The sequence below is a fragment of the Verticillium alfalfae genome, genomic scaffold (assembly GCF_000150825.1).
Source record: "Verticillium alfalfae VaMs.102 supercont1.6 genomic scaffold, whole genome shotgun sequence".
Lineage (NCBI taxonomy): Eukaryota > Fungi > Ascomycota > Sordariomycetes > Glomerellales > Plectosphaerellaceae > Verticillium > Verticillium alfalfae.
Window position 1 is genome coordinate 1,943,651 of NW_003315033.1, and position 25,079 is coordinate 1,968,729.

At 54.6% G+C, this 25,079-nt stretch overlaps 9 protein-coding genes and 1 non-coding gene across 10 annotated transcripts; 4 read left to right on the forward strand and 6 right to left on the reverse strand.

Moving 5' to 3' along the window:
- Nucleotides 1-794: 794 nt before the first annotated feature.
- VDBG_05714 (membrane protein involved in vacuolar protein sorting) lies at nucleotides 795-4,105 on the forward strand (the record flags this gene model as incomplete). Its single annotated transcript, XM_003004555.1, has 15 exons — nucleotides 795-875; nucleotides 977-1,214; nucleotides 1,273-1,542; nucleotides 1,605-1,746; nucleotides 1,805-1,868; nucleotides 1,949-2,003; nucleotides 2,120-2,180; nucleotides 2,226-2,402; nucleotides 2,459-2,714; nucleotides 2,764-2,849; nucleotides 2,900-2,937; nucleotides 2,992-3,116; nucleotides 3,176-3,272; nucleotides 3,325-3,362; nucleotides 3,412-4,105. The coding sequence occupies 14 exons, from the start codon at nucleotides 988-990 to the stop codon at nucleotides 3,927-3,929; spliced, it is 2,154 nt and encodes a 717-aa protein (XP_003004601.1).
- A 1,202-nt stretch (nucleotides 4,106-5,307) lies between these two features.
- On the reverse strand, nucleotides 5,308-6,903 carry VDBG_05715 (glucose/galactose transporter; the record flags this gene model as incomplete). Its single annotated transcript, XM_003004556.1, has 3 exons — nucleotides 5,308-5,912; nucleotides 6,020-6,691; nucleotides 6,759-6,903. The coding sequence occupies 3 exons, from the start codon at nucleotides 6,901-6,903 to the stop codon at nucleotides 5,308-5,310; spliced, it is 1,422 nt and encodes a 473-aa protein (XP_003004602.1).
- Nucleotides 6,904-10,148: 3,245 nt separating this feature from the next.
- VDBG_05716 (diphthamide biosynthesis protein) lies at nucleotides 10,149-11,161 on the reverse strand (the record flags this gene model as incomplete). The annotated part of the gene is made up of 2 exons (XM_003004557.1): nucleotides 10,149-10,860; nucleotides 10,910-11,161. 2 exons carry the CDS (start codon nucleotides 11,105-11,107, stop codon nucleotides 10,780-10,782), a joined length of 279 nt encoding a protein of 92 aa, XP_003004603.1.
- Nucleotides 11,162-11,696: 535 nt separating this feature from the next.
- Nucleotides 11,697-13,937, forward strand: VDBG_05717 (ATP-binding cassette sub-family D member 1; the record flags this gene model as incomplete). Its single annotated transcript, XM_003004558.1, has 4 exons — nucleotides 11,697-12,443; nucleotides 12,653-12,964; nucleotides 13,033-13,161; nucleotides 13,248-13,937. The coding sequence occupies 4 exons, from the start codon at nucleotides 11,697-11,699 to the stop codon at nucleotides 13,935-13,937; spliced, it is 1,878 nt and encodes a 625-aa protein (XP_003004604.1).
- Nucleotides 13,938-14,281: 344 nt separating this feature from the next.
- VDBG_15120 lies at nucleotides 14,282-14,363 on the reverse strand. Its single transcript has one exon. It is a non-coding gene; the product is annotated as a tRNA-Leu (tRNA).
- A 375-nt stretch (nucleotides 14,364-14,738) lies between these two features.
- Nucleotides 14,739-16,676, reverse strand: VDBG_05718 (Hsp70-like protein; the record flags this gene model as incomplete). Its single annotated transcript, XM_003004559.1, has 4 exons — nucleotides 14,739-15,653; nucleotides 15,716-16,126; nucleotides 16,279-16,345; nucleotides 16,408-16,676. 4 exons carry the CDS (start codon nucleotides 16,674-16,676, stop codon nucleotides 14,739-14,741), a joined length of 1,662 nt encoding a protein of 553 aa, XP_003004605.1.
- Nucleotides 16,677-17,576: 900 nt separating this feature from the next.
- Nucleotides 17,577-19,302, reverse strand: VDBG_05719 (conserved hypothetical protein; the record flags this gene model as incomplete). Its single annotated transcript, XM_003004560.1, has 3 exons — nucleotides 17,577-18,220; nucleotides 18,269-18,602; nucleotides 18,655-19,302. 3 exons carry the CDS (start codon nucleotides 19,300-19,302, stop codon nucleotides 17,577-17,579), a joined length of 1,626 nt encoding a protein of 541 aa, XP_003004606.1.
- Nucleotides 19,303-21,725: 2,423 nt separating this feature from the next.
- On the forward strand, nucleotides 21,726-22,483 carry VDBG_05720 (conserved hypothetical protein; the record flags this gene model as incomplete). The annotated part of the gene is made up of 2 exons (XM_003004561.1): nucleotides 21,726-22,216; nucleotides 22,273-22,483. 2 exons carry the CDS (start codon nucleotides 21,726-21,728, stop codon nucleotides 22,481-22,483), a joined length of 702 nt encoding a protein of 233 aa, XP_003004607.1.
- Nucleotides 22,484-22,877: 394 nt separating this feature from the next.
- On the reverse strand, nucleotides 22,878-23,411 carry VDBG_05721 (cupin domain-containing protein; the record flags this gene model as incomplete). Its single annotated transcript, XM_003004562.1, has 1 exon — nucleotides 22,878-23,411. One exon carries the CDS (start codon nucleotides 23,409-23,411, stop codon nucleotides 22,878-22,880), a length of 534 nt encoding a protein of 177 aa, XP_003004608.1.
- A 609-nt stretch (nucleotides 23,412-24,020) lies between these two features.
- VDBG_05722 (conserved hypothetical protein) lies at nucleotides 24,021-24,977 on the forward strand (the record flags this gene model as incomplete). Its single annotated transcript, XM_003004563.1, has 1 exon — nucleotides 24,021-24,977. One exon carries the CDS (start codon nucleotides 24,021-24,023, stop codon nucleotides 24,975-24,977), a length of 957 nt encoding a protein of 318 aa, XP_003004609.1.
- Between the last annotated feature and the right edge of the window lie 102 nt (nucleotides 24,978-25,079).

Here is a 25,079-nt window from a genome sequence, read left to right on the forward strand (position 1 = left end):
TCGTACAAAGATCGACAGGGGTGGAATCGACCAACCAAGGCGAGCTGGTGGTGCCATGCAGCGATGACAGAACAACCTGCTCACCCAGGATACTGAGACGAACAGCAAGCTGCATGTTCGATGTCAGCGACGCGAACGCTAAGCCTCGGTCGAGTAGTTCAAAGATCTTTCACTCTGTTTTACATCGCGAGCATATAGAATAACCGCAAACGCATGTTAAACAGCGCACAGCCGGATATAGTTTGCTCTACATAATTGGTGGTGAACGTTTACGCTGTTGGACAATCCATCTCAGTAAATGCTTAGCTGATCTCCCGGAACAATTCCACTGCCTGCCAGCCTTCCGTCATAACTTGGCGGAGAGGCCGGCTGCAGGTGCTAGAGCTGCATTGACAGGTTATGGAGCTTGGGTTGCATGTTCACGTCCTTGGCTGACTCTGACCCCGCCCAACAGGCCACAGCTCTATCACAAATCGGGCAGGTGAAATGCCCCGATCAACCTCTCTCACGCAGCCACCCGCAGAAGCCCGACGCCGTCGGCATGAACGAGCTTCCTGAACCGGTGTGTTTGAGTCAAGTGCCTAGGTCTTGGTGAGGTATGACGACACCGCATAAGCCAATCCCAAGCTCGACAAGTGGTGTGTTTGGAGCTCCGAAGGGAAGCTACCCCGCAGCGTTCGGGATGACGATCTTTGTTGTCGCGGTGAGCACAAGTCAGCGCCTCTACAGGCACCAGAGCGTGGGTGATTGATTGTATTGAACGATTGCCAATCAGTTGCGCCGCTGCGTTGAAGTTTCCTGAGCCGGTCATCAAGCCGACGCCGCCCGGCTGGGCCGATGGCATCATGAGAGGAGCAATGCTAACAATACCTGTCGTACGTCTGGCGTGCATAAAGGCTTACCGATCCTTCTCCGCCGCCCACTGGCAGACCATCCGTCACAATCCCCTCCAGTTCTTTCCCATTGTCACTGCCAGGCATCGTGATCATGCGTACCCAGCAGTTGTCCGCAGTTCTGGCGTTTGCGGCCGGTGCTTCCGCGTGCCAGCGTGACTTCAACATCGAAGCTCGGCATACTCACCGCAAACCTATTCTTCGGCGCAACGACGTCTGGCCTCCTGTGTTGACAGAGCAGGAGACGCTAATCGCTAACTCTTTTGACAATGTGACCATCGACGAGTGGTCCGAATACTACGGCCGACAAAACAAGCTTGCGTATGCACAGGAGGACCGAATAATTGTACGAGCACTATCCATGCTAACATCTGAACAGCGGCTTCGGCAAGGAGGCTGCCGAGTGGACGCGTGACAAGTGGGCATCCAACGGGTTTGAGAGCCACCTGAACGAATATCACGTCTTTCTTCGGTACCCTGTCAGTGCCGCGCTGAACTTCACCGACGCCGAAGGCAATGTCTCAGAAGTCAACCTTAAGGAGGATGTTATTGAAGACGACGAGGTCACCGGCTGGGATGCCATCAGCCAGCAGACCTTCCTTGGGTACGCACCGACTGGCCATGCCAAGGCTGAATACGTCTACGCTGGGTAAGTGGCGCAATAGCTCTGCACAGATGAAACGTCGTACAAGTGGGCTGACTCGATGGTAGTCGCGGTTCCATCGCTGACTTTGAGGCTCTTGCTAAGTTGGGTGTCGATGTAAAGGGCAAGATCGCATTGATCCGCTATGGAGGCCTCTTCCGTGGCTTGAAGGTCAAGAACGCGCAAGACGCCCGTGCCGTGGCTGCCGTAGTACGTCCACGGTCCAAGAACTTCTTTTGCACAACAATAACCACTAACAATTGAGTAGATTTACCTCGACCCTGGTGATGATGGCGAAGTGACTGTTGCAAACGGCTACAAGGCGTATCCAGGTGCGTTTCAAGTGTTGCTGCTCGCCTGAGTCGCAAGACAATGACGGTATCAGGCCGATCCGCGTACTGACAACATGCAGAGGGTCCTGCAAGGAACCCGCACCAAGTCCAAAAGGGTTCGACACTGTTTCTCAGGTATGCCATGACCCTTTCTTCCCCGATGAAACGTTGACTGACTTTGTTCATGACAGCACCCATCCTGGGTATGAAGGTCCTTTCGAATCAAAGTTCCTCGTCTGACCCTGATATAGAGATCCAACTACCCCTGGCTACCCATCGCACGAGGACGCCCCGCGTGCCGATGTCTCTGACGTGAGTGACACGGTCAGAGGGACGAATATCTGCTAACAGATCAAGGTCATCGCCAAGATTCCTTCAGTCCCTATCTCCTACTCCGCTGCCGAACCTTTGCTCAAGGCTCTCAACGGCCACGGCATTTCTGGCGAGCAGGTCAACCGTACCAACTGGATCGGCGGCCTTGACGCAGAGTACTTCACCGGCCCTGCGCCCGGCGTTACCCTTGAGCTTGACAATGTAAGCATTCGTCGCTATCTGCAGCCGTACATCATTCTAACGCAAGCCGACGTTAGGTCAGCGAGGATGTCATTCGCCCGATCCAAAATGTTATTGGTCGCATCAACGGCACCAACCACGATGGAACCCCTGCTAAAGAGACCTTATTCATTGGCAACCACAGAGACACATGGATGATCGGAGGAAACGGCGATCCAAACTCTGGCTCTGCCATCCTCATCGAGTTTAGCAAGGTCATCAAGAAGCTGATTGACTCTGGTTGGAAGCCCAAGCGCAACCTGGTACTGGGAAGTTGGGATGCCGAAGAATGGGGTGAGTACTGCAAGGGTGATCTCTACAAGCACATGACTGACTCTTGCAGGCCTCATCGGAAGTGTCGAGTACGTCGAGGAGCACATCAATGAGCTTACTGAAACCCTGATTGCCTACCTCAATATTGACGTTGCTGTAAGCACTTGGAAATCATCAAGTGGGAAGAATACAATTGACCTTTACAGGTATCGGGCCCTCGCCCGGATCTTTCAGCCACTCCTGAGTAAGCCAACGGTCGAGCCCATATCCAGCCCAAGGCATCAGCTGACAAACACAGGTTGCACACGATTGGCACCGAGATTATGAAGAAAGTGATTCACCCTAATTTTGGAGGCTTCAACCAATCTCTGTACGATTCATGGCAGGAGGCTTCCGGTGGTGTTGTTGGTGTCCTCGGCTCCGGTGAGTGCCAGTTGCCTATATATGGCCGTAGAAGATATCTTGGCTTACACTGGGATCAGGCTCTGACTATACCGCCTTCCTTCACCGTGGTATCAGCTCCCTGGACGTTGGGTCAGGTGGAGGTCCCACCGACCCAATCTGGCCGTATCACTCCAAGTAAGTCTATCTCAGTTGAACGACGAGCATTGAATGCTGACATGAATCTTAGCTACGACACCTACCATTGGATGGCTACCCTAGGAGACCGTAAGTCACCCTGAACTATCAACGTAATAACGTGCTCACAAAAGTTTAGCCGGCTTCCACGTGCATGCTAGCCAGGGCCAGTACCTTGCTCTCCTTGCGTACCACCTCCTCGACGATGAGATTCTGCCTCTCGACGTTGTCAACTATGGAGTTGAGCTTCAAGCCTACCTCGATGACCTTGTTGAATTTGCTGCTGACAATGACGCTGACCTCGATTTCTCCGAGCTTGAGGACGCAATCGAGGTCTTCAAAAAGAGGGCAGGTGAGGCCAAGGCTCTCGAGGAGCTGGCTGTCACAACCAATGATCAAAACCTGAAGGATGTTGTCAACCACAAGTACATACACTTCCAGCGCGGCTTTGTTTCACAGGGTGGTCTGCCCAACCGCGAGTTCTACAGGCATGTCGTTACGGCCCCTGGTTTGGACACCGGATATGCTGCTGTCACCTTTGCTGGTGCCACTGAGGGCATTCAGTATGCCGAGGATGGCAACTTTGATGTTGCCCAGGAATGGGTTTCGAAGATTGCGGCCGGCATTGTCGTTGCAGCTGATATCCTCAAGACCTAAGACTTTTGCACACAATGATGATAAGACCAGCATGCGATTCAATTCTTGGGCGGGACTTAGGAGTGCTTGGAGGGTTGGTGAAAGGGAGATACCATTGAGCGGGTGATACCGAACACACATATTCAGTCTCTACATAGGGAACAAGTTACTATAATATACAACGCGACACACGACAGCTCTAGCTATGCTATAGCGACCTTGTGACATCGGTTCAAATGACCTCAAGCGACTGACTGAAGCTAGGGGACTCCCAAGTTCCACTGAATAGGATGCCAGTTGTTTTGACTCAGGCATGATGCAATGTTGTACGCGATGTGCCCTTTGGGAGCCTGGAAAGTTGACTATGCTCACCGGCTTCCTGAAACACGACACAAGTCCAAAGGTCTTGAAGCTACAGTTTGTCAGTCAAGACGTTTAATATACCTTCTCAGCTTCATTGAATACCAAGCCGAACAATACGTTGAAAGATACTCATCTTGGATACTCCAAGGTTTATCACCAGTCACTTCAGTCACCATATTACTACAAAACTCGAGAATGATCATTCATCGTCCAGAAAGAAGCCATGGGGACCCCCGAATGCCATGATGTGTAATGATTGGTAGCCGGCCTTGACAAGCACTGCTCGATGGTTTACCAAGATCTTCGATCACGCGATCCCTTGCAAAAGTTCCACCAGATGTACCAGAGTTCAGGGCAGGCTCGAGACAATATTAAACGAGAGCCCGCGAGCTAGTGAACCAGGCCTGTGCCTCCACTCAGCATTCCAACTAGCATTACATCGTAAGCAGAACCGCCGCCGGTCTGAAATATTCGTGCCAACCGTCCTCAGTTGCTAAGCATGCTAACAGATTCCACGACACAGCCTCATAATCGGTCTCGGGCTCCTCGACTAGCACATACGACCACACCTATTGGAAAACTCGGGATCCCGTCCGCTCTCCCAGCGATAAACCAATAAGGGCCAGACTAGTAGTTGGGTGGGTGACCACCAGCGAATCCCTGGTGTTGTATGTTTTGCGTTTTTGACTCGGTCATGCATGCGAGTGTGTGCATGGCCCCCGGTTATAACATTGGGGAGGGCGACGAGCTGACAGGTTATGGGTGTCACATCCGCCGTCGATCAAGGCAAGGTTATTGAATCTTATATCTTGCTCACGAACCATAGAAAAATTGTTTGATTGCTTGCGCTAAGCTTCGCTTCCGGTGGCTGTGGTCGATTACAAGGTGGCGCATGATGTTAGATGCGTCTGATGTCACTGGTACACTGATTCTAGTCCGTTCACCATAATCGAGCAGTTGACTGCATCAAAATAATGTCTCTTCATTCAAATTCACGGCTATGAAGCTTGCACATTGTCGTGGAAATCAATTCCCTCTACGACAGAGTAGGGGCGGCATTGCGCACCTGTGTCTCCTCGATCGATTGAGCGCGAACCTTCTCCTCGTCGACAGACGTGTTGTGCACGCCAACCTCGGTAGCTGTGAAGGCGTCGGCGACATTGCGGTAGCGCGGCACAAAGTTGACGGCAACGGCATAGGATGTCGCGGCAACCATAAAGGCGAGAGGCACGGTCATGGCGACGCCCATGTTGTTGCCGCCTTTACCGTGCATATCGGCGACGGCGCCCATGAGCGGTGGCACGCAGGCGCCACCCGACACACCAGCCACGATAAATCCGGAACCCCGCTTGCTGTGGCGTCCGAGACCCCGCATGCCGAGAGCCACGATGGTCGGGAAGCAAATCGACTCGAAGAACAAAACAAGATAAAGCATGGCCATGCCAGGGGTGCCAGTCTTGATGGCAGCAGGAACGAGGAAAATAGAGCAGCACGAGAGGAACACCAGAAACACCTTACGGGGCTTCACAAAGTGCATGATACCGGCACCAATGAATCGGCCCGCCGCGAAGGTACCCTGGGCGCCGGCGAACAAGTTCGATGCTCGGGAGTCTGTTGAGGCAGCGCCTGTCTCTCGGACATCTGTAGTGTATAAGATTAGACCCTGGTGCTAGGAGTGAAAGGGCAAGGCTTTCAAGATGCAACAGAACATCGAGAACACGGTCAGCCAGGGCGGGGGAGCGACATACAGTTTATAAAGAAAGAGGCTATAGCCACTTGTGCTCCCGTGTAGCAAAATTGTGCGAAAGCGGCGTGGAAGAGGCGGTATTGCTTGATGAAAGGCTTTTCGTCGAATCCGGCGTGAGTTTCCTGGGCCTGGTACGCCATGTCGGCATCGGTGACTTCTGGGATATGCGCGAGCCAGAAGACGATAGCAAGACCCCAGACGAAGGCAGCAATAGCAAGGTAGACCCATTGGACGTTTTCGAGGGCTTTCTCGTCGTCAAAGCCGAAGAAGACCCTGGCACCGATGAGAGGCGAGACAACAGTGCCAATGCCGTTAAAGGCCTGAGAAACGTTCAACCGGACCTCGGAGTACCTTGGAGGACCACATACGGCGATGTAAGGGTTCGCGGCGGTCTCGAGGGAACCGAGACCGTTGCCGATGATGAAGATGGCAGCGCAGAAACCACCGAACGACTCATTGATGATGCATGGGATGGCGATGATAGATCCTAGACCGTACAGGAAGAGGCCCCAGACGAATGTGGCTTTGTAACCCCAGTGCCTGAGGATCCAAGCAGCGTGGCCAAGCGAGGCTAGCGGGTAAGCACCGAAGTAGGCAGCTTGAAGGCCGGCAGACCTGGCACGATTGATGTGAAGAACGTTTTGGAAATGCTTGTTGAGGATATCAAGAAGACCTGTTGAGTGCGTGTTAGCAGGTGGCTTTAATGCAAAATCACATCCATAGTCTGCACGGAAACATACTGTAAGAGAAGCCCCAGAGGAAGAATAGAGTTGTTACGAGAACGATGGGAAAGAGAGACTCCCGAAGAGTCATCTCAGCGGCGTTGGTGCGCACATCGTTCTTCGCTCGCAGGCTCCTGCGTTTGAAGAATTCCTTGACGCCCATGGTGCGCGGTCTGTTCAGGACGGAACAGATGGGACAAATCTGGCTAGGAGGGGGTAAGATCGGCAACTGTATCTGTGAACCACGTCTCTGGAACGGGAGTGGGATGGAGACGAGAGACACGAGAGGGGGGAAACGACGTGCTATTTAACGTGGCTCGGGGATAGACCACGCGGCGCGACCGGTCACTTTCTCGGTGGTTTGGGGTTGCTGCTCTGGGGCAACCTGGTCTAGAGAAAGCCGGGGAGCAGGCGCATCATTTGGCACGTTCCCAAGTTGGTCAATACGCCCGCCGGATCCAGCAGTGCAGGATTGCCGTACAGTAAGTCCGGTGGAGCAGGTAGTCGAAGCAAAGAAGAAAGAGGGGCCACCCCAAGCTCTTCTCCGCCTCCCTCGAAACCAGGGGGCGTCTGGGGTTTGGGGAAGCGTCGCGGGGGCAAGCAGAAGCTTCAATGATTGCTGGCAGCGTGTGGTGGGGGACTAACGCTAAGAGACAATCTAGAAAGAGGCCAAGAAAGGTGGCCGGGACAAGGTGCTAGGATTGAGCTGGAGTGACCGATGGGCATCAATGGGTGGCCAAGGTCTGAGTAGGAGGGAAGATGGTGCCGTGGGTCGAAACCGACGGGACTTGACGAGTCGTGTACAAGATTGATGATGGATCTCCGCAGCATGTGACCTGTTGGAGAAACGCTGTTGTCCTGGCCCGAAGGTAATTCAGCTCAAGCACAGGCACTCAGTGAGGTGTGAGCTGCCGAAGGGTGGCGCACCCTCAGGCTGTTGGATTGATACCGATCGACAAGGGTGGCTTCTTTCAGCAATGGCGTCCCCGCTTGAGATGCGGCTTGGACGAATCATTAGCAGATGCTCGAGGGAATGTTGCACCGAAGGGGGAGTCTTCTCCAGTGTTGTTGCATGTTGGAGTCGTGATGTCACTCGTCGGAGACCATGCGCGATGTACCCTCGGTCTTGGAGATCTTTCAAGGGACCAATCTCCTGTTTGGGAGGCAAATCACAGCTGGAAAAAGCACAGCTCAAACGAAACCTCACCGAAGATTGTGTGCTATGCATCGCTCTCTTCATCTTGATTGAGATCAGGTAAAATGCCAGTCAAAGCAGAAGCCAGATACCTGGCATTCCAAAGCCACCCTCTCAGCAAATACCAGACGGGATCCTACCCGCATCGACCCTGGCACGTGGCGCTCTATTCCTCGCTTTTATTCACCGTCGAACACATCAAAACACCCGACGGCTTCGTCATTTCTCACATCCCCCCCTTGTCGCCCACCCACCCTCCTGACCGAGCATTGGGATGTGCTTTCCCTGCAACCTGCCTACGCTCAAGATCACCCTGCCAATGAGTGAGTGCCCCGGCTTGTTTAAGCTTCTTCGATGAACCATGCGAGCCAACTTCTTTCGCCACCGTCGGCGCCTCCATCTACAATGGTGCAGTAGGTAGATCTCATGATTCGGACATGCCGAGCAGCATGTTCACGTCAATCACTCACCAAGTGGGACAAGAGACATTCGTCGAGGTAGGCTTTAGTATATCTTGATCAAGGCGACCTTCAACATCAATTCATAGAGGAACAGTATTGCAGTGTCTGCCTTGGCGACAACGAAATGATGGCTCGAGTCCGAGTCAATGATCCATGGGGCATCAACGCAACCCTGGACTTACCCGTCGGGGTATTAGTCCTCTGTGACTGGGCGGCACTTCATCATACGCGTTGTCTTTGGTTCAGCCCCCCCAACTTCAGAGCACTTAGGTCTATTCCCCGAAGCCACAATCGATAATGTGCCCAGACATGAGCATTCAGCTCTTTGGCAGTGTAAGCCGTCGTCTCCCAGACACACAATGCCTGAAACGGATCGATCCCATCAAATTAGACTCCCCCTCATTTCCTCCAGCTCGCTTCCCCAGATACTGATCTGGACCTGAACCTTGGCCTGGTGATCCCTGACTAAGGTACGTTGGAGTCTCGCTCGGTCGGATAATTGCTGTGCCTGAGAAGCCATCATGGTATAAAGTATAAACTTTGGCCGTTGTGTGTGTCCGTATATCTTCATTACGGAATATACCATCGGAAAAGATAGCATAGAGCTGAAAATTGTATAGAACGTGGCACTAACGATGGTACCGACAGGGCGTAAGGTGTGTCTCGTGAAAACGCTGGTGTGCCATGCGAGGACTTGCGTGGGCGCCGAAAGGGGGCCTCGTGAGGCACCGCACGACGACAGACGCGAGAAACGACCTCGGTAGCAAGCTGTCTCCTTCTGATGCTCACAGTCTCGGCTTGAACAAGGCGGATATACGAAGGAAAAAAAACAGTAGTCGAAACTTCGTGACCATTATCTATTCTCAATGTGTGCGCCACAGCACTGGGAGGATCAAACGATAGTAGTCACCGCCTAGGCTTGGTAATTGTTTTCACTGCGACTGCGCGAAGTCTGCGTTTCCCATTCAGCAAGCAAGTTGTTTGCCCGTTGGAAGAAACATGACCGAATCCTGTTACAAAGCCTCTAGTAAATATCCTCTCCTACTATTCACCAGGGGAGGGTATTCCATGAGTGTTTTCTGATAGATTTCAACAGACTGCAACGAGTAGCAAGATCATTGCGTGTACCTGTGGGTCTGCATGTTACCGCAGGGTGAGTAAAGGGTGGAACAGCGAGAGAATCTGAGGTTCTTTTGGGGAATTGCACAGCCTTTGCCCATTATTTACGCTTTCCCAAGGTCGACGAGACGACATCGGATACGGACACGTCCCGAGACCCTCAAGGCATGGATCCCTCGGGTAGATGCGAATAAAAAGACTCACTTCCTCTGGAGTGAGGTCGAGTAATGCCCTAACTTAGAAGATTTACCTACTGAAAACATCATAGACGTAGCCCCTGGCCATGTGTCGGAATACTGGGGCTGCTACAAGCTTGCTGTGATGGTCGTGCAAAGCCAACACTTTGAGGTTTGGCGCGATGACAGACCTCAAGGGAACACTTGCTCACAAAGGTCTAACCTCCTAGATTCGAAAAATTGATATTGGGCCTCAGAGATGGTGGATAAATTTGGATGTTGACCGGGCACTGTAGAACTACAGCAGTGGACGCGCTGGGTTGACTTTGGGTTTCGAAATACGCAAGTGCGTTCAAAATCGCTCTTCTTGGAGCTGACACTGGACGAGCGCTGATGCATTGGATCATCATGCCAATTAAAGCTTTAGCCCGAGCACTCGTCGACGCGGACGATCCATCCTTCACCGAAGTGGTGGGATATCAATGTTGCATTACCAGCAGAAGGTATAATGAGGTGCTGTGCAGTGTGTACGCCAGATTCTTTAGCTTCCCAGCAGTACGATGCTAACCGACATTGAAGCGTAGCCGGCCGCAAATCGATGAGGCGGGGTCTTTGACATGACGACACGCCTTCATGGAGTGGCCAGTCTGTATTGGCACCGAATGGCGGACTGTCAGACCTCGAGGACCAGAATGACGCAAATCCCAAGTGTTCGGTGATACGCCCCAGAATTGGTCCCGACCAATATCTCAATGCCCATGGCGTTCTTGTAGTGCCGCCATGTTGAGTCAGACCCAAACCCCATCGTCCTCGGAGAACAGGGAAGGCCCAGCCTCCGGCGCTGCGCGAGCAGAGCCTCCAACCTCTGCTTCCGAGTTTTGAGGTCCCGAAATTGAGAGTCTCATGCAGGCACCTCGACGAGTGGCAGCACAGCGAAGGGGCCCCCAAAGCCCGGAGGCCTTGGCTGCAGCCGTCGCTGTCGCAACAGCGCTTTCGTGCCCCGATCGGAGTTTACCAGCTATTCTTGCATCCGCCAAGCCATGCTCATATTTATCCTCTCTCGGTATCTCATATTTATAAGGCACTGTTCATGCGACGACAGGGATCTGGGCGGCGTTCTCCAGAACAGGAGGTTCCGGGTCGGCTTCCGGATCTTTGGGAAGGTCATCCTGCAAAAAGTCAGACACCAGGTTTCGGCGCTGCGGACAGTTCACCAACCTTGTCAAAGATGACACGAATCATGAGGCTGCAACTGGGGCACACAGCAATGTCCTCATCGTCGCGCAGATCGTCAAGCGCGATTGCAAATTTATCGCCACAGGGGCATGGGTAGGTGTAGACCTGAAGGTCCTCGTCAAAGGTCATGTCTTCGATCTCGATTTCATCGTAGACGGAGATATTCTCGTCGTCGGACATGATGGCGGTAGGGGTCGTGGGGGTCGTGGGAGTCGTGAATGCGCTGTCCGCGTTGTAGACTTGTAGTGATAGCCGCAGAAGCGTCGAAAGGCAACAGACGAGGAACAAATTTTGCCCCGCGGTGTGGCTGATTACCCCGGATGAGTAATGTGCCCGTGGCGGTGCGCCCAGGATCAGATGGAAAGGAACAGGTCAATCACATGCTCGGGAATGGTCACGGCAGGAGCGTGCGACAGCGTGCTATTGTGGGGCGCGCCTGTGCCTGTCGACGTCCACGGCCGAGGACCATCGTCGCTGGAACCGTGGACTTGACTGCATGCCTGTCCCTGTGATCATGGGATTTCTCCCTATGCCGCCCACCTCTCCCGAAGACACCTATCACCGCCGCCGCTGCTCGTGTCGCTCCTTCAATAGCATCAACCAGTCGCTACCCGATGCCTTCACAACTTTGAATAGTCTGACAACGCAATCGACCTGCGCCCCGGCAATGGTCAAGTGACGTAGACTCCATCGACCGACGAACCGAATCAGCTCGCACCAGTAATACACAAACGATACCCTATTGACATACCGGCACCTGCAACGCACCATGGCCGCGCAGTCCAAACTGTCGGTGCTGACGCCGCCCAGCGACCGCACCATCCGATCCGTCGTCGCCAACCTCACATCTCTCTACCTGTCCAATCGCTCTCGTATCTCCCGCGCCGTTTGGATCACGCTTTTCGTCGCCCTAGCAAATCGCATTCGCCATGCCATTTCCGAGCAAAAGGCCGCTTCCCAGCGCGAGTCTTCTCAACGCGCTGCCCGCAGCGGTGTCACGACATCCACGGGCGAGACCGATGAGCCGGCCAAAAAGAAGAAGGTCGAGCTGAACCGCGAGTTCTTCCGCTCACTGTTGCGCCTCCTCAAGATTGTCATACCAGGGTGGAAAAGCAAAGAGACGCGGCTGCTAATCAGCCGCTCGTTCTTCCTCGTCATCAGGACCCTCATCAGTCTGAAGGTCGCCGCCATGGATGGCCAGATTGTCAAGAGCCTGGTCAAGGGCAACGGGCGCGAATTCCTGATGCGCATCGTCTGGTGGATGCTGATTGCGGTGCCGGCGACGTTCACCAACTCTATGCTCTCCTACCATCAGGCCGAGCTTTCCCTCAAGTACCGCACGCGCCTGACCCAGCACATCCACGACAAGTACCTGTCCCAGTTGACCTTTTATGGCATTTCGGCGCTGGACGACCGGATAAAGAACGCCGACCAGCTCATCGCCGTCGATGTGGCCAAGTTTTCGAACAGCCTGGCTGAGGTCTACAGCAACTTGGCGAAGCCTTTGCTCGATATGGTGGGTGTCACGCCACGAACTACGAAACCTCGCTAACGCCCTTTGCAGACTATCTACACCTACTCATTATCTAACAGTGTCGGCGGTGAGGGTGTTGTCTTCATGTCGCTCCTTGTGCAGTTGTCAGCAAACATTATGCGCGCGCTTACGCCGCCCTTTGGCAAATTTGTCGCTGATGAGGCCCGTCTTGAGGGCGAATCCGCTTCCAGCACTCGCGTCTGATCGACCACGCAGAGGAGGTTGCCCCTTTCAATGGCCACGAAGCCGAGAAGGATACCCTCGATAAGGGCTACTTCACGCTCATTAAGCACGTCAACTACATCCTGCGCCGTCGCTTCTACCATGGTTTCATGGAAGACTTCGTCATCAAGTACTTCTGGGGTGCTCTTGGTCTGCTCTTGTGCAGTGCGCCGGTCTTCGTGAAGATGCCTGGCCACGTTGCCATGAGCATGGGTGATCGCACTGAAAGCTTCGTAACAAACCGAAGAATGCTGTTGTCTGCTTCGGATGCGTTTGGTCGTGTCATGTTCTCCTACCGAGAGCCATGGAGCTGGCCGGCTACACGTCTCGTGTCGACTCCTTGCTCGAGGTCATGAACGATATTCGCTCTGGTCACTTTGAAAAGAAGCTGGATTCGAGCTCTGGCACCGAAGGCAACGAAGCTGTTCTTAAGAGGCGAGACACCGTCATTGAGAGCGAAGACATTGAGTTCAAGGATGTGTAAGTCGTACCAAATGACCCCAGTATGACCTAGCTAATGCTCACAGCTCCATCATCTCGCCCAACGGCGACGTTCTGATCAAGGCGCTTTCCTTCTCCCTCAAGCCCGGCGACCACCTGCTTGTCGTCGCCCCCAACGGCTGCGGCAAATCATCCCTCTTCCGCATTCTCGGCGGGCTTTGGCCCGTCTACGGTGGCACTGTCCGCAAGCCGCCTTTCGCCCACATCTTTTATATCCCCCAACGTCCTTACCTCTCTCGCGGCTCTCTCCGCCAGCAAATCACGTACCCCGACTCTCTTCGCCAAGTCCGCGCGCGTGGTGTTACGGATTCGGATCTCGATGCCATCCTCGCCATCCTCGGACTGGAGCATCTGCCAGCGCTGTATGACGGCGGGTGGGACGCCGAGGCTGAATGGCGCGACGTCCTCTCCGGCGGCCTGCAGCAGCGCGTCGCCATGGCGCGTCTGTTCTACCACAAGCCCAAGTACGCCATCCTGGACGAGTGCACGAGCAGCGTGACGCTCGACACGGAAAAGGTCATGTACGACACGGCCAAGAGCCTCGGCATCACCCTCATGACGGTCAGTCACCGCAAGAGCCTGTGGAAATACCACTCGCGCATTCTGCAGTTCGACGGACAGGGCAACTACGTCTTCACCAAGCTCGATCCGGAGCGCAGGCTGAAGCTGGAGGACGAGAAGGAGGAGCTTGACGTGCTGTTGCGACAGGTGCCTGAGCTGGAGAAGCGCGTTGCCGAGTTGACGGCGGCGTGATTGTAGCATAACGTAGCGATTGAGAAGACGGTGAAAGAGAGGTTGCTTTCTACGAAGATACTCAGAGTAGACCAGCTAAATGTATATATGGGAACATTCACTGTCTCCTCGCGTTAGATGCCTCGAAACGATATCCACTTGATAAATGCATGACCACTTCAATACTTTGCCTCAGATGCCTTTCTTGCGTAGGCCTAGTACCAGGAGCAAGACCAAGGCCAGCGGAGCGCGCAGTCATTCACATGCCAATCCGAAATCTTGGAGTCTAAGGAGGGAAAATATTCGGTCGACTGGCGCCTGACGTACAAAGCAAAAAGAATGAGACCACGTTGGGTCCTCGATGTTGAAGAGAGTGGGATTCGAACCCACGCCAATAAATTGACTAGTACCTGAAACTAGCGCCTTAGACCACTCGGCCATCTCTCCATGCAGTGCCGCCATTTCCGCACAGATTATGAATGCAACAAGCAGCCTGTTGGCCTCTTTCGTGTGGGCTGTTGTGGAGAGAAAAGAGTCATGGTTGAGGCATTTGTGGCAGGCACTCAGCGGACGGTGGTGGGGTTACGGCGGCGTGGAGCCCTCTACTCGCACTCGGAATACAGAGCCGGTGGACGGGGCTTCTGCCTCTCTTGTCGAACATGAGTGCAGGGGGGGGGAAGGTTGAAAGAGACGCAATGTCATCAAATGCAAGCCTCATAATATCATTTGTCTATTGGGGGAAAGCTCAGGTAGCTATACAAAACTCCACAAACTCCCTCGCGAACCTCCTCCCGTATCACCACTCCCGTTCTTCGGCGCAAGCTATACATACTCTGCAGTGACGGTGTTGTATCGCTGGTCTGGGGGCGTTAGTTCGAAATCATCCACTCGTCTTTGCAAAGACCACTTACTGTTGTACAACAGAGTGTACTCAGTTGATGCCGAGTGGAACCTGGCCTCAATCTTGCACTCAAGCTCGTAGTATGCCTCGCCGTCATTGCCTTGCCGGCGATCGAGTTGCGACTCGGGGATGTGGCTTACGTCGGCCTCGACATGGCAGAGCAGCTTCGTGTTGTCGTTGCGCGCAACTGGCGCAACGGAGGACGTGCCGTCGGCGTAGATGTCCATTTTGACTTTCTTGATGCGCCCCTGGCTCACAAGGCCCGTCCACACAAACGAGACGTAGTATGCGTCCGTCTCGGACACGGCATCGCCCCTTCGAACCATGTACTCCATCGTGTAGACTTTGTAGCAACCGTCGAGGCCGCACCAATGACGCTTGTCGCGGAGGTGACCGTGCTGTCTCTCTTCGTAACGCGTGCGCCACTGCGTGCCGTAGTGCTTGCGGGCTCTGCGGTTTTGGATGCGTACTTGCGTGAGCTGGCTGGGAGAGGCCTGGGCGAGGCCCTTCATAACAGCACCTTGAACGACAGCTTGCCAGGCGTTCGGGGGCTGAAGGATCTGAATCTTGCGATCGATGGCGTTGCGGATGCGCTCCTTGAGGTAGTTGGAGGCGCCGAAGCCGCCGACAAGAAGGACTGCGCTGATGGGAACACCCGAGGCGGCGATTTGGGCGCTGACGAGCTTGATGCACTCGAGGATGACCGGCTCGAAGATGGTTTGCAGGTCGGCCAATTTCAGCGAAAAGCGGCCGCGGCTGATACCGAGTTCCTTGTTATTGGCAAGACCGCCAACAGGGACGATGAATGTGTCGCCGGGACCAGCTTGCATGGTGAACTGACGTTTGATCTGCTCTTGTTAGTGTCGATAGCGGCTGCGGGGAAGGGGAGAGCTGCTACCTTCTTCTCAAACACATCCAAGGCTTCTGCAAGAACCTCGTCATCGAAACCTTCTTCGCTGCCTAATTTTGATGTGAGGAATTTCCTGAAGCGCAAGTTCAGGAACGTCGACCCGCAAAGTGCTCCAGATCCAGGAGCAGCTTCTTGGACCTCCAAAATAGGCTTCAGTCTGGTGATCGTGTATGAAATCAGATCCACCGTGCCTCCACCAGCATCCACGACGACAATCGTATCGCCAGCCTGAAGGCCATGTGGATCAAGGCCATGCAGTGCATATATGGCAGCAGCTTCTGGTTCGGAGACCAGGTGAATTGGTGATCGCGTGGCGACCAGACCAGGAGCTTTCTGGCAAGCCTGCCTTGTCTTGTCCTTTGCCAGGTCGGACCAGATGGCTGGAACAGTGACGCAAAACTGTCTCATTAGTAAAGTAGGCGCATTCAAAGGATTCTGATTTTTACCTCCAAAGGAATGGTGCTGACAATGTGCCCGCCTAGCTTTGCTTGCAGCGTGTAGCGAAGATGCTCGCCCAGGGCCGAGATGAAATCGGTGACAAGCTCATCGACACTGCGGCCGGCACGGGCTTCCTTTGCCACAGTATTTCCCATATCTTGCAATGTCGGGTCGATGTCACTTACTCATCAGCGCGCCGATCTCACAGCTGGAGCAATCTGTGTTCAAGGTAAGGTACTCACAGTTTAAACCACTCCACGACCTCATTCTGCGGTGCGGTGACGGGGATCGAGAATCCCCATTGGACATCCCCCTTCGAGTACCGCAGTTTTGTCGGTACCTTATCAGAGGACTCGCCCTCTCGGATGGTCTTGCTGACGGGCCATGTAGTGATGGTAGTCCGGCGATCGGGACGTTGTGTTTCCGCCCAAGCAACACCGGAGTAAGTGGTGCCAAAGTCGATGCCGACGATGATCTTGCGCTCGCTAATAGCAAGCTTCTCGAAGTCCATTGCAGCAACTTTCTTAACTGCCGTTATATCCCTTTGCCGGTGATCCAGGTATATGTAGCATCAGTCGCTTCACCGGTTTCTATAATGCAGGCTGCGTCTGTGTCAGTGATGAAGTCGGTGGCAACAATCACTCTTAAGATAAGCTGGCGAGGCAAAACCTATCCGGCACCTTCCAAGGTGCTTTCAAGAAGTGCGCCTGAGCAGCCTCAAAGGCTGTGCTGTGGAGTTTGTCGATTTGGCTTTGGGGGGGAGGGGGGGGCTTATTTTGCAGGAGGCGAGACGAGTCTGGAATCAACAGATTTGATATAAACCCAACAGCGGACTGCGGAAAAGTTGCGGGACCAGGCCCGGCTCTAGCCTTATAAACGCATTTCTTCCATTTCAATCTAGGAAGTATGCCTCGCCGCTGTTGGTGGCCTGTCTTGTGGTTTCTAGCGAAGGGCAGCATTAGATACTTTACCTAGGTACCTTAACTTACCTAGGTAGGTAGGTAACCTAGGTAGCTACCTAGGTAGGTATTGAAGGAGGGGGCGAGGTTGGTCAGACTGCATGCAGGGGGTCTTGTTCAAGCGGCCTGTTGGTGGGCGGATTGCATCCCCCTCGCCGATGGGTCTACAATGAACCCCGCCAGAGTCTGCCTACACATGCTTGCCAGGACTTTTACGTGACGCTAGGGCCGAGGGTTCTTGAGCCAAGACGGTCTGCGAAGAGCATAATGGCGTTGTCAGCCCCCATTAACATCTTATGGCCGCTGCTGCGGTCTGCCAGCAACTGCACCTCGGTCACTCATCAGTCCTAATGTAGAAGAGGTGGCAGCAAGCGCCTGGACGAACGATCATTCGACACGAGCCCCATCATGCATGTGCTTTATTGCTTCGGTAATAGGATTTCAGTCACTCTCTATGCCCACCGAAATGCAGCCCAGGCTTCACGCTCGTTGGCTGCGCAGATGGCGCTGATCAACGTTTGGTCGGAGCATTTCTTGAACTTGATCCGCTTCTCTTCTGATCCCCAAGCGACAAGCATCTGCTGTTTCCGCACCAAATCAGGTTCTCGAACAGTATCCTGTCTGCCAATCTGACGCATGTACAGCGGTGGTGCTACCATGCATACCACTTCAAGATTCTGACAGAGCTCCCTCTCTGTCGGTTCAGGATTTAACTTTCGGGGGTCGAATGTTTTGCGATTCTGTAAAACATTTTTACACTCCAGCTTGTGCTCAGCCAGATGTTTCCAAAAACGGGGAGACAGCTCTACGTCGCCGGGGCTGTCATGTACCCAGGCTGCGTATGGGGTAGGGTCCAGATAAAAGACGTGCGTCGAAATCAGGATCTTTTCATACAACTTCATCGCGGGGCGGACGCATTCATGGACGAATCCCACACAAAAAGCATCCATCTGATCACGACTGCAAAAGACCCTCAGGAGCTCGACCAGGTCAAGTGCGATCTCTTTCTCTCTCTCTTGGCGCATCGATCGAAATCTGTCCATGTTTATGAGAGCTGTGTACGCTTCGGCAATCCAGGTGCGAGTAGCAAAAAGATCTGTGGTTGTCAGAAATCGGTCGCGAATGGCCCAGCGGATAGACCCACCTCGCTTTGGCTCAGCAGATTGCATGGCTCGTTCGATGGCCTGGAGCAGACTGATATTGTCCGGAATGAGATTGTAGAGTGTCTTTTGGAAAATATGATCGTTAAGGTGCCGCAAGATAAGAGATATCACCACATCTTCATCTGTGTCAGGGTACTTGGTTGCGTGGAAGAGGTCAGCATTCTTGGAAAGTGCGCGCTTGATCCTGGCCGCATCCCCGGGCCGTTTACGAAGCCCATTCGATATCATTTCAAGACTTTCTTGATGGCGATCGAGCCAGGGGAACATGAACTTGGCAACCCAGTCACCGATACCATCCACAAGATTGGTGTATTGCTCCAGGTTCGACGTCAGCTTGGTGGCCTTGCACTGAGGTTGGATGACTTACACGTCTGACCTCCTCAGGAGTCACATCTTTCCGATACGGCTGTAGACTAAAAATATGTGACTGAGCGTCCCGGAGTTGTTCTTTCAAGGCCTCGTTCTCCTTCTTCGTCTCTTCCAGATTCTCCGTGAAATTCTCAATCTTCCTGAGCTTCTCATTCAGGTCGTCCCTTGCTCTGATGCGTTCCTCTAGGGCATGTTCAGCCCGTGACTGCCTCTCCTCGGCCATCTCAACCCTCGCAGTCAAAGATTCAATGTGGGCAGCCATAGTTGCTTGTGTCTTGATCATGATATCGATGTTGTTGTTGTTGTTGTCTTGCCAAAGCCCTCCGAAGCCGCCGCTCGTCTGGCGCTCTGGAGGGCTCGACGGGATGTTGGATTGACTTCTCTGGCCTACATTTTCGGCCGTGACGGAGTTCTCGACAGCTGGAAGATGGTTTTGGCCCCCAAAGGGCTGTGACTGCCGTCTGCTGACTCCACGGTCTGGAAGCGGAGGTGCTTGTCTGGGGAGTAGATCGTCGGGAAGGTCGGGAACGGTGAGCTGAGCGACCTCGAGGTTACTGCCGGCATCTGCATTGTCGCTGCGGCTTTCTTGAATCCCCGATCTACGGTATTCGGGATGATCAAGATGATCGTCGCGGGGCGGGGCCATGCTATCTGGTCGCCTGAAGCTTCCCTCCAGCGCCAAGGGCACTTTGTCAGGTACGGTTGGCTGATGGTTGTCGCGACGCTGTTTCATGGTCTGTTCTGCAGAGTATGCAAGGCAGCGCTCATGTCTTAGCTATTGCTCTGATCGAACGCAGTGAATATGAAGACGATGGTCGTTCAGTAAGAGCCCTAAAGTGCAGGGCAGATGAAGACCCTTGTATCAGCACGACGCCCCTTAAAGGATCAGGCGGAGCTTGACAAAATGCGAGTTTGAAAGGGGAACCCGATGGAATCAAATAAGGCCATGATCAGGCCCGTTACTAGGAAGCCACCACCTGCAAGCTCCCCAGGCAGGTGAAGAGGTCGATGGTGGGCTATGTTTGGGCAGCAGCCTGAAGTCCGTAGGTCCTTCTGCATGTGGAGGGGGTGCAAATGGAGGCTCCAAGGTTTCTTTGCACGGGTCAGACGGACCTCAGCACTACCCTACCCAGCCAGGTAGGGATCATGCGCAATTCGGGCTAGTGCATGCATGCTTGAGGCGCGTTTTAGTGCAGTTGGGCAAGGCTCTCCAGTTGTGCCACAGGCCAACAGCTGGAGGTATCTCTCCCATGCATGCAACGGCAGGAAGGCCTCAATCGGACCTCACCAGGCGCTATTGCAGCCTCAACTGACAAAAGACCCTGGTGAGGCTCCAGGGCAGATCACAGGACTGACTTGAGCCCCACTCGTATTTGAGCCTCAGTACCATTGTAGCAGAGCCCACATCTTTCTCTTTGAGACGATTTCCATGACCGCTGGTATCCGCCACAGGGATGGACAAAGGCCGATTTAGCTGCTTCATCGTCGAAGCCGAGGTGCGGCCCTATTTTTACACTTCAAGACCAGTTATTCGTGCAGAACAGCCTTGGGTACCTAGGGACTTTAATAGGAGCACTGCCTGGCAGTCAAGGTGTAAGGCTCCGAGCCTGAAAAATTATGCTTCTCAGCCCCAGAGTACTGATGAATACGCAGGCCACTCGCAGACAATTGGAAGCAGGCTGCCTCCTTCACCGCCGACTGGCGGCCCGGGTTTGGAAGGTTACCTAGTGGTGAAGTCAGCACCGCTCTCATGACCATCTCGACCTTTTCTGGTTTGTATCATCCATGCAACCTGGTGGTTTCTCGCCATGTTTCGCTCTTTCAGGAACATGCTTGGTTGTCCTTTAAGCAATAACCCCGGCTTACAGCCTCTTAGGGTCAACTCGCCTCCCAGAGGTGCCAACCGAGACAGCTTCATCCGTGTCAGTAGTAGTGATACCAGCAGCTCCGAACCTTCTCTAGAGGACGACCCCCCACCCCCTTACACCGAAATACCAATCTTGACTGAGACGGCTCGCCGAAATTTGACCGAAATAGCAGAAGTTGTGCGTGCACAGGCAGAGGAACTTCCAGCATCGATTCCTGCACCGTCGTACGAGCCCTTCATGGATATGGTAGCAGTGGTAGGCGAGACGACGTCAGGAATCCCACGACAAGTCGGTTTCTACTCGAGCGTCAGCCCAGCTATTACGGCCGACTTTGATCTCCCACCACGTCATCTGCCGGCCGTTCCTAGTCTGTCTACCAACGAGGCCATGACCGATATGCCAGAAACGCTGGCGCAACCAGGTTTTCGATACCTACAGCCAAGTAACGATATCATGGCCGGCTTCGATGTCTCTTCTCCGCTTGACATGTCTGTCAATCGCGACCAAGCGTTGCCGACAGCCATAGCACCGAGAATACCTACACTACCTCGGGGTTATAGTCGGATTGCGGTATCGATCCTCGATGATTATATAGGCACGCCATTCTCTTGTGTGGAACCTGGGACGCAACAGCGTGAAAATACGTAGGTGATCATATCTTGTCGGCCATTTCGGGAAAAGTTGACTCTTTCATGTAGCTCGCGACCGTGTGTGACCCCTGAAGAAGCTGCGGAGTTAAGGTATTTCTGTTTCAATGAGACTTGTCCTTCGGCCACGTACGATTACTAAAGTTTCTCAGATTCGGCCAGCACTATCAACAGGCCGAAGCCTCTGACGATGAAAACCCTGGAGTCATCATCGCGCGTCAGCGCATTCCCGCCAAGAACTTGTCGGAGGAAAAGGAGTGTTCCATATGCGTGGAGCCGAAAGCGCTTGCCGAATTTCCCATTCTCAGCATCACACCCACGTGCCTTCACCCGCCAGAAGCCTGTCTAGAATGCCTGAAAGTAGCGATCCGGACAGAGCTCAACAGCAGGCACTGGAAAGATATCCGGTGCCCGGAATGCCGCGAGCTGCTTGAGTATGTCGACGTGCAGCGGTACGCGGACGACGCAACCTTCTCAAGGTATGTGGGGGGGGGGTCTCCTGAACAGGCTATTCTAACAAGGAAAGATACGAAAATCTCGCCCTCCGAGCAGCGATGCACCAGGCAGATAATTTCATCTGGTGTGCTGGTGGCTGCGGCTCCGGTCAGATCCATGAAACAGGCGCTGAGCAGCCGATTGTCATCTGCCTCCATTGCAGTGGTCGGAGTTGTTTCACCCACGAGGTTGCGTGGCACGACGGCCTTACCTGTGAAGAGTTTGATTCTCTCCTTGCCGATCCGGAAAACTTTCGTTCGCGCATAGAAGTCGAAAACGCTGCAGTCGACGAGGAGGAGGCTCGCCGTCGTGCCCAAGACGCTGTGGATCACGCTCTGGCCGGGCGCCTCGCTGCTGACCAGGAGGCAGAAGAGCGGGCTCGAGTGGAGCGCGACAAACAAGCCCGAAGGAAAGCTGCTGAGGCAGCGGAAAAAGCAAGGAAGACGGCTGCCCGGCGTAAGAGGGAGGATGAACAAAGCATGGCCACGATGAACAGGACGACAAAGAAGTGCCCTGGATGCAGTTGGGCTATTGAGAAGAATAGCGGATGGTCAGTCCATCGGTTCGATATCGAGCAGACGTTTGCTGACAGCTTGGCCCTTCCAGCTCGCACATGACTTGTACGTATACCCTCCCTCTCGGCGGCCCCATCGTCCCAACCCGTGGGCTTGACGCCTTGCGGCTGCGGTGTGGTGCCTATCTCAGGCTCGACTCACAGTTTGCAGGCCTTAAGTGTCGTTTCGAGTTTTGTTGGGGTTGCTACCGCAGATGGGGAGCCTGTCGCAACATCCAGTGCACGGGACCCACGGCGTCTTGATACATAAGCAGTCAATGGAAGAACTTGTGAGACTGACGGGCTGCAGGCACCAACACGTTGTGCGAGGCAGAATTTTGCTGGGAGTGCCTTGCCGACCACAAAGTCATCATATCGAAGGACAACAGCGCGCACGAGAAAACGTGTAAGTTCCACCCAGCGAATTGTGCATGACGAGATAGATGGGTGGAGCGATCCGGGACTGCATGAAGCCCTCATGGACCATTGTAGTTATGTCTCTTGGTATACCAGCACACAACGCAGGCACGATGCTTTTTTCACGGTGCATGGGTCACTGTGCAGAATAGTCAGGAATGTGGATGAATCTTGTCTGGCGCAACCCACGACATCCATCCAGGTCTCAACGCACCTCGTCATCGCCGTCATGGTTACATATCTAGAGCCGGGCCTTGATCTCCATATATCGGGTCCTTTGCAAACCACGGCAACCTCTTGATGGCCGCGACCTGCCTCTCCTCGCCCGCCTCGCCATAGCACATGTCCCACTGCCGCCCATTGGGATACGAACCGACCATCTCAAAGCCCCCGTCCAGATCCTCAAGCAGCCGATGTCCGACCCCGCGGGAACGACAATGAAATCGCCCGTCTCGACAACAGGTTCGAAACGGGCCTCGTTGGCCTCGCCGCCAAAGCAAAGACGCGCGCGCCCGCGGCTGACGCAGAGGACCTCGTGCGTCGTCGAGTGAAAGTGGATGCGCGTGTACATGGTGTAGCGCCACTGGGGCTCGACGACAGCGACTGACGCGAGGTGGGACTCAATCTCAGCGGCGGTGATGGAGCTAGGAAAGGCGCCGTGGTAGAGGAGGAGGGGCTTTTGCTGGAGGGAGGTGTTTGGGATCAGGTTGTGGGCTGGGATGAGGTGCTTGGAGACGCGGAGGGAGGCCAGGGCGGTGAGCTGGTGTGACGGCATTGTCGACTATGAGTCTGAGGCTAAATTTCTACAGCGTGTCGAAGTGAGACGGGGCTACGTTCCTCGTGTTCGTCACATGTTGTTGTTGAGGTGCCGATGTGAAGCTGCTTGTGGTGTGAGAGAGCAGTGACGTCATGCCGGCCTCGGACTTTTTTCAGGCTGCACACGACGGACCGGAGCCGAACACGGTGTCCCCGGCTCGTCCTCCGAATGAAACATGGGAGACGGCCTCCGCGAACGTTAATATTGGCGACCCAGAATCATGGTACTTTGTAGAATGGCACTCTGGAGTCCCGGCAGTGTGGCTGTCGAGGGGTCCTGTGGGTTGGACCAGCGCCGCCACATGGGTGCCAAGACCGCGTCAGGCCTAAGCCGGTGCCGAGGTTCGTTTCGCGACGCGCCTAGTTCGTCGACAAGTCTGGGGTATTCTGATAAGAAATCATCGTCGCCTCGGCCTGGTGACATGGTAGCCATGTTGATCCGTTTTTGTTCACCTACAGCAGCATCATAACTCTAGTCTCGTCACATCTGTTTACTAGAATCTCACAAGACACTTTTCTTTGACACCATATCGATTGGTGCATCTGCATGCGGCCCACGTTGCACACCATGTCGAAGGAGATCACCCCCTACGCCGAGGCCAGCAAGGTCACACAGCTGGCCCCCGGCGTCTTCCTCGCCAATCTGTCGGCCAACTTTTGCATCGGCTCCGTCCCCAACGGCGGCTACGTCGCCTCAACCATCATCCGTGCCGCCGCCGAGCACCTCGCGCCGCGCGGCCAGACCGACTCGATCACGAGCCACTTTGAGTTCATCGACCGCACCGAGCCCGGTCCCGCCCTCATCATCCTCGACGACGTCAAGCTCGGCCGCTCCGTCTCGACTCTGCACGCGACGCTCTACCAAAACAACCTGCAGCCGGTCGCCCCCTTCATCACGCCGCGCACCCGCAAGCTCGTCCTCTCGTACCTCACCAACGCCAGCCTTGCCCGCGAGCAGGGCCTCACCCTCGACACCAAGTGGACGCTCACGCCGCCGGCGCCGCCGCAGCCCGCGCGCCTTGACCTGCTCGCGACGGACGCGGCCCCAGGCTGGACGGCGCGCTCGCCGCGCCTCCGCGGCCGCAGCAACCTCGTGCGCTCCAACAACAACCTGCAGTGTTTCTTCCCGACGACGGCCCCGCGCCGCGGCCAGGAGGACGTCTGGCTGCGCCTCGCGTCCGGCGAGCCCCTGACCAATGCCGTGCTCGCCTACGTTGTCGACGCCATGCCGTACCTCGTCGAGGGGTGGCCCCCCGCGGCCGACGAGGCGCAGACGCCGTTTCGCACCGATGAGATTTGGTGGTATCCCACGCTCAGTATGAACCTCGACATCAAGCGGGGGTTGCCCGCCGAGGGCGTCGAGTGGCTGTTCATGAGGACCATGGCGCGCGAGATTCGCAACGGGCGGTTCGACCTCGAGGTGACGATTCTGGATGAGCAGGGAAACTTGGTGGCATTGGCCAGTCACGTCAACATGATCCTCTCCATGGCGAGGAATATGAAGAAGAGGACGGAGAAGCTGTAGAGCATGTGCTTGGGAGGCGAGGTATGGGCGTATAGATGCAGCGACCAGGTTAGACTAGACCAGACCAAGGGCATGGTATCCATCGAACGACTGCCATTGGCA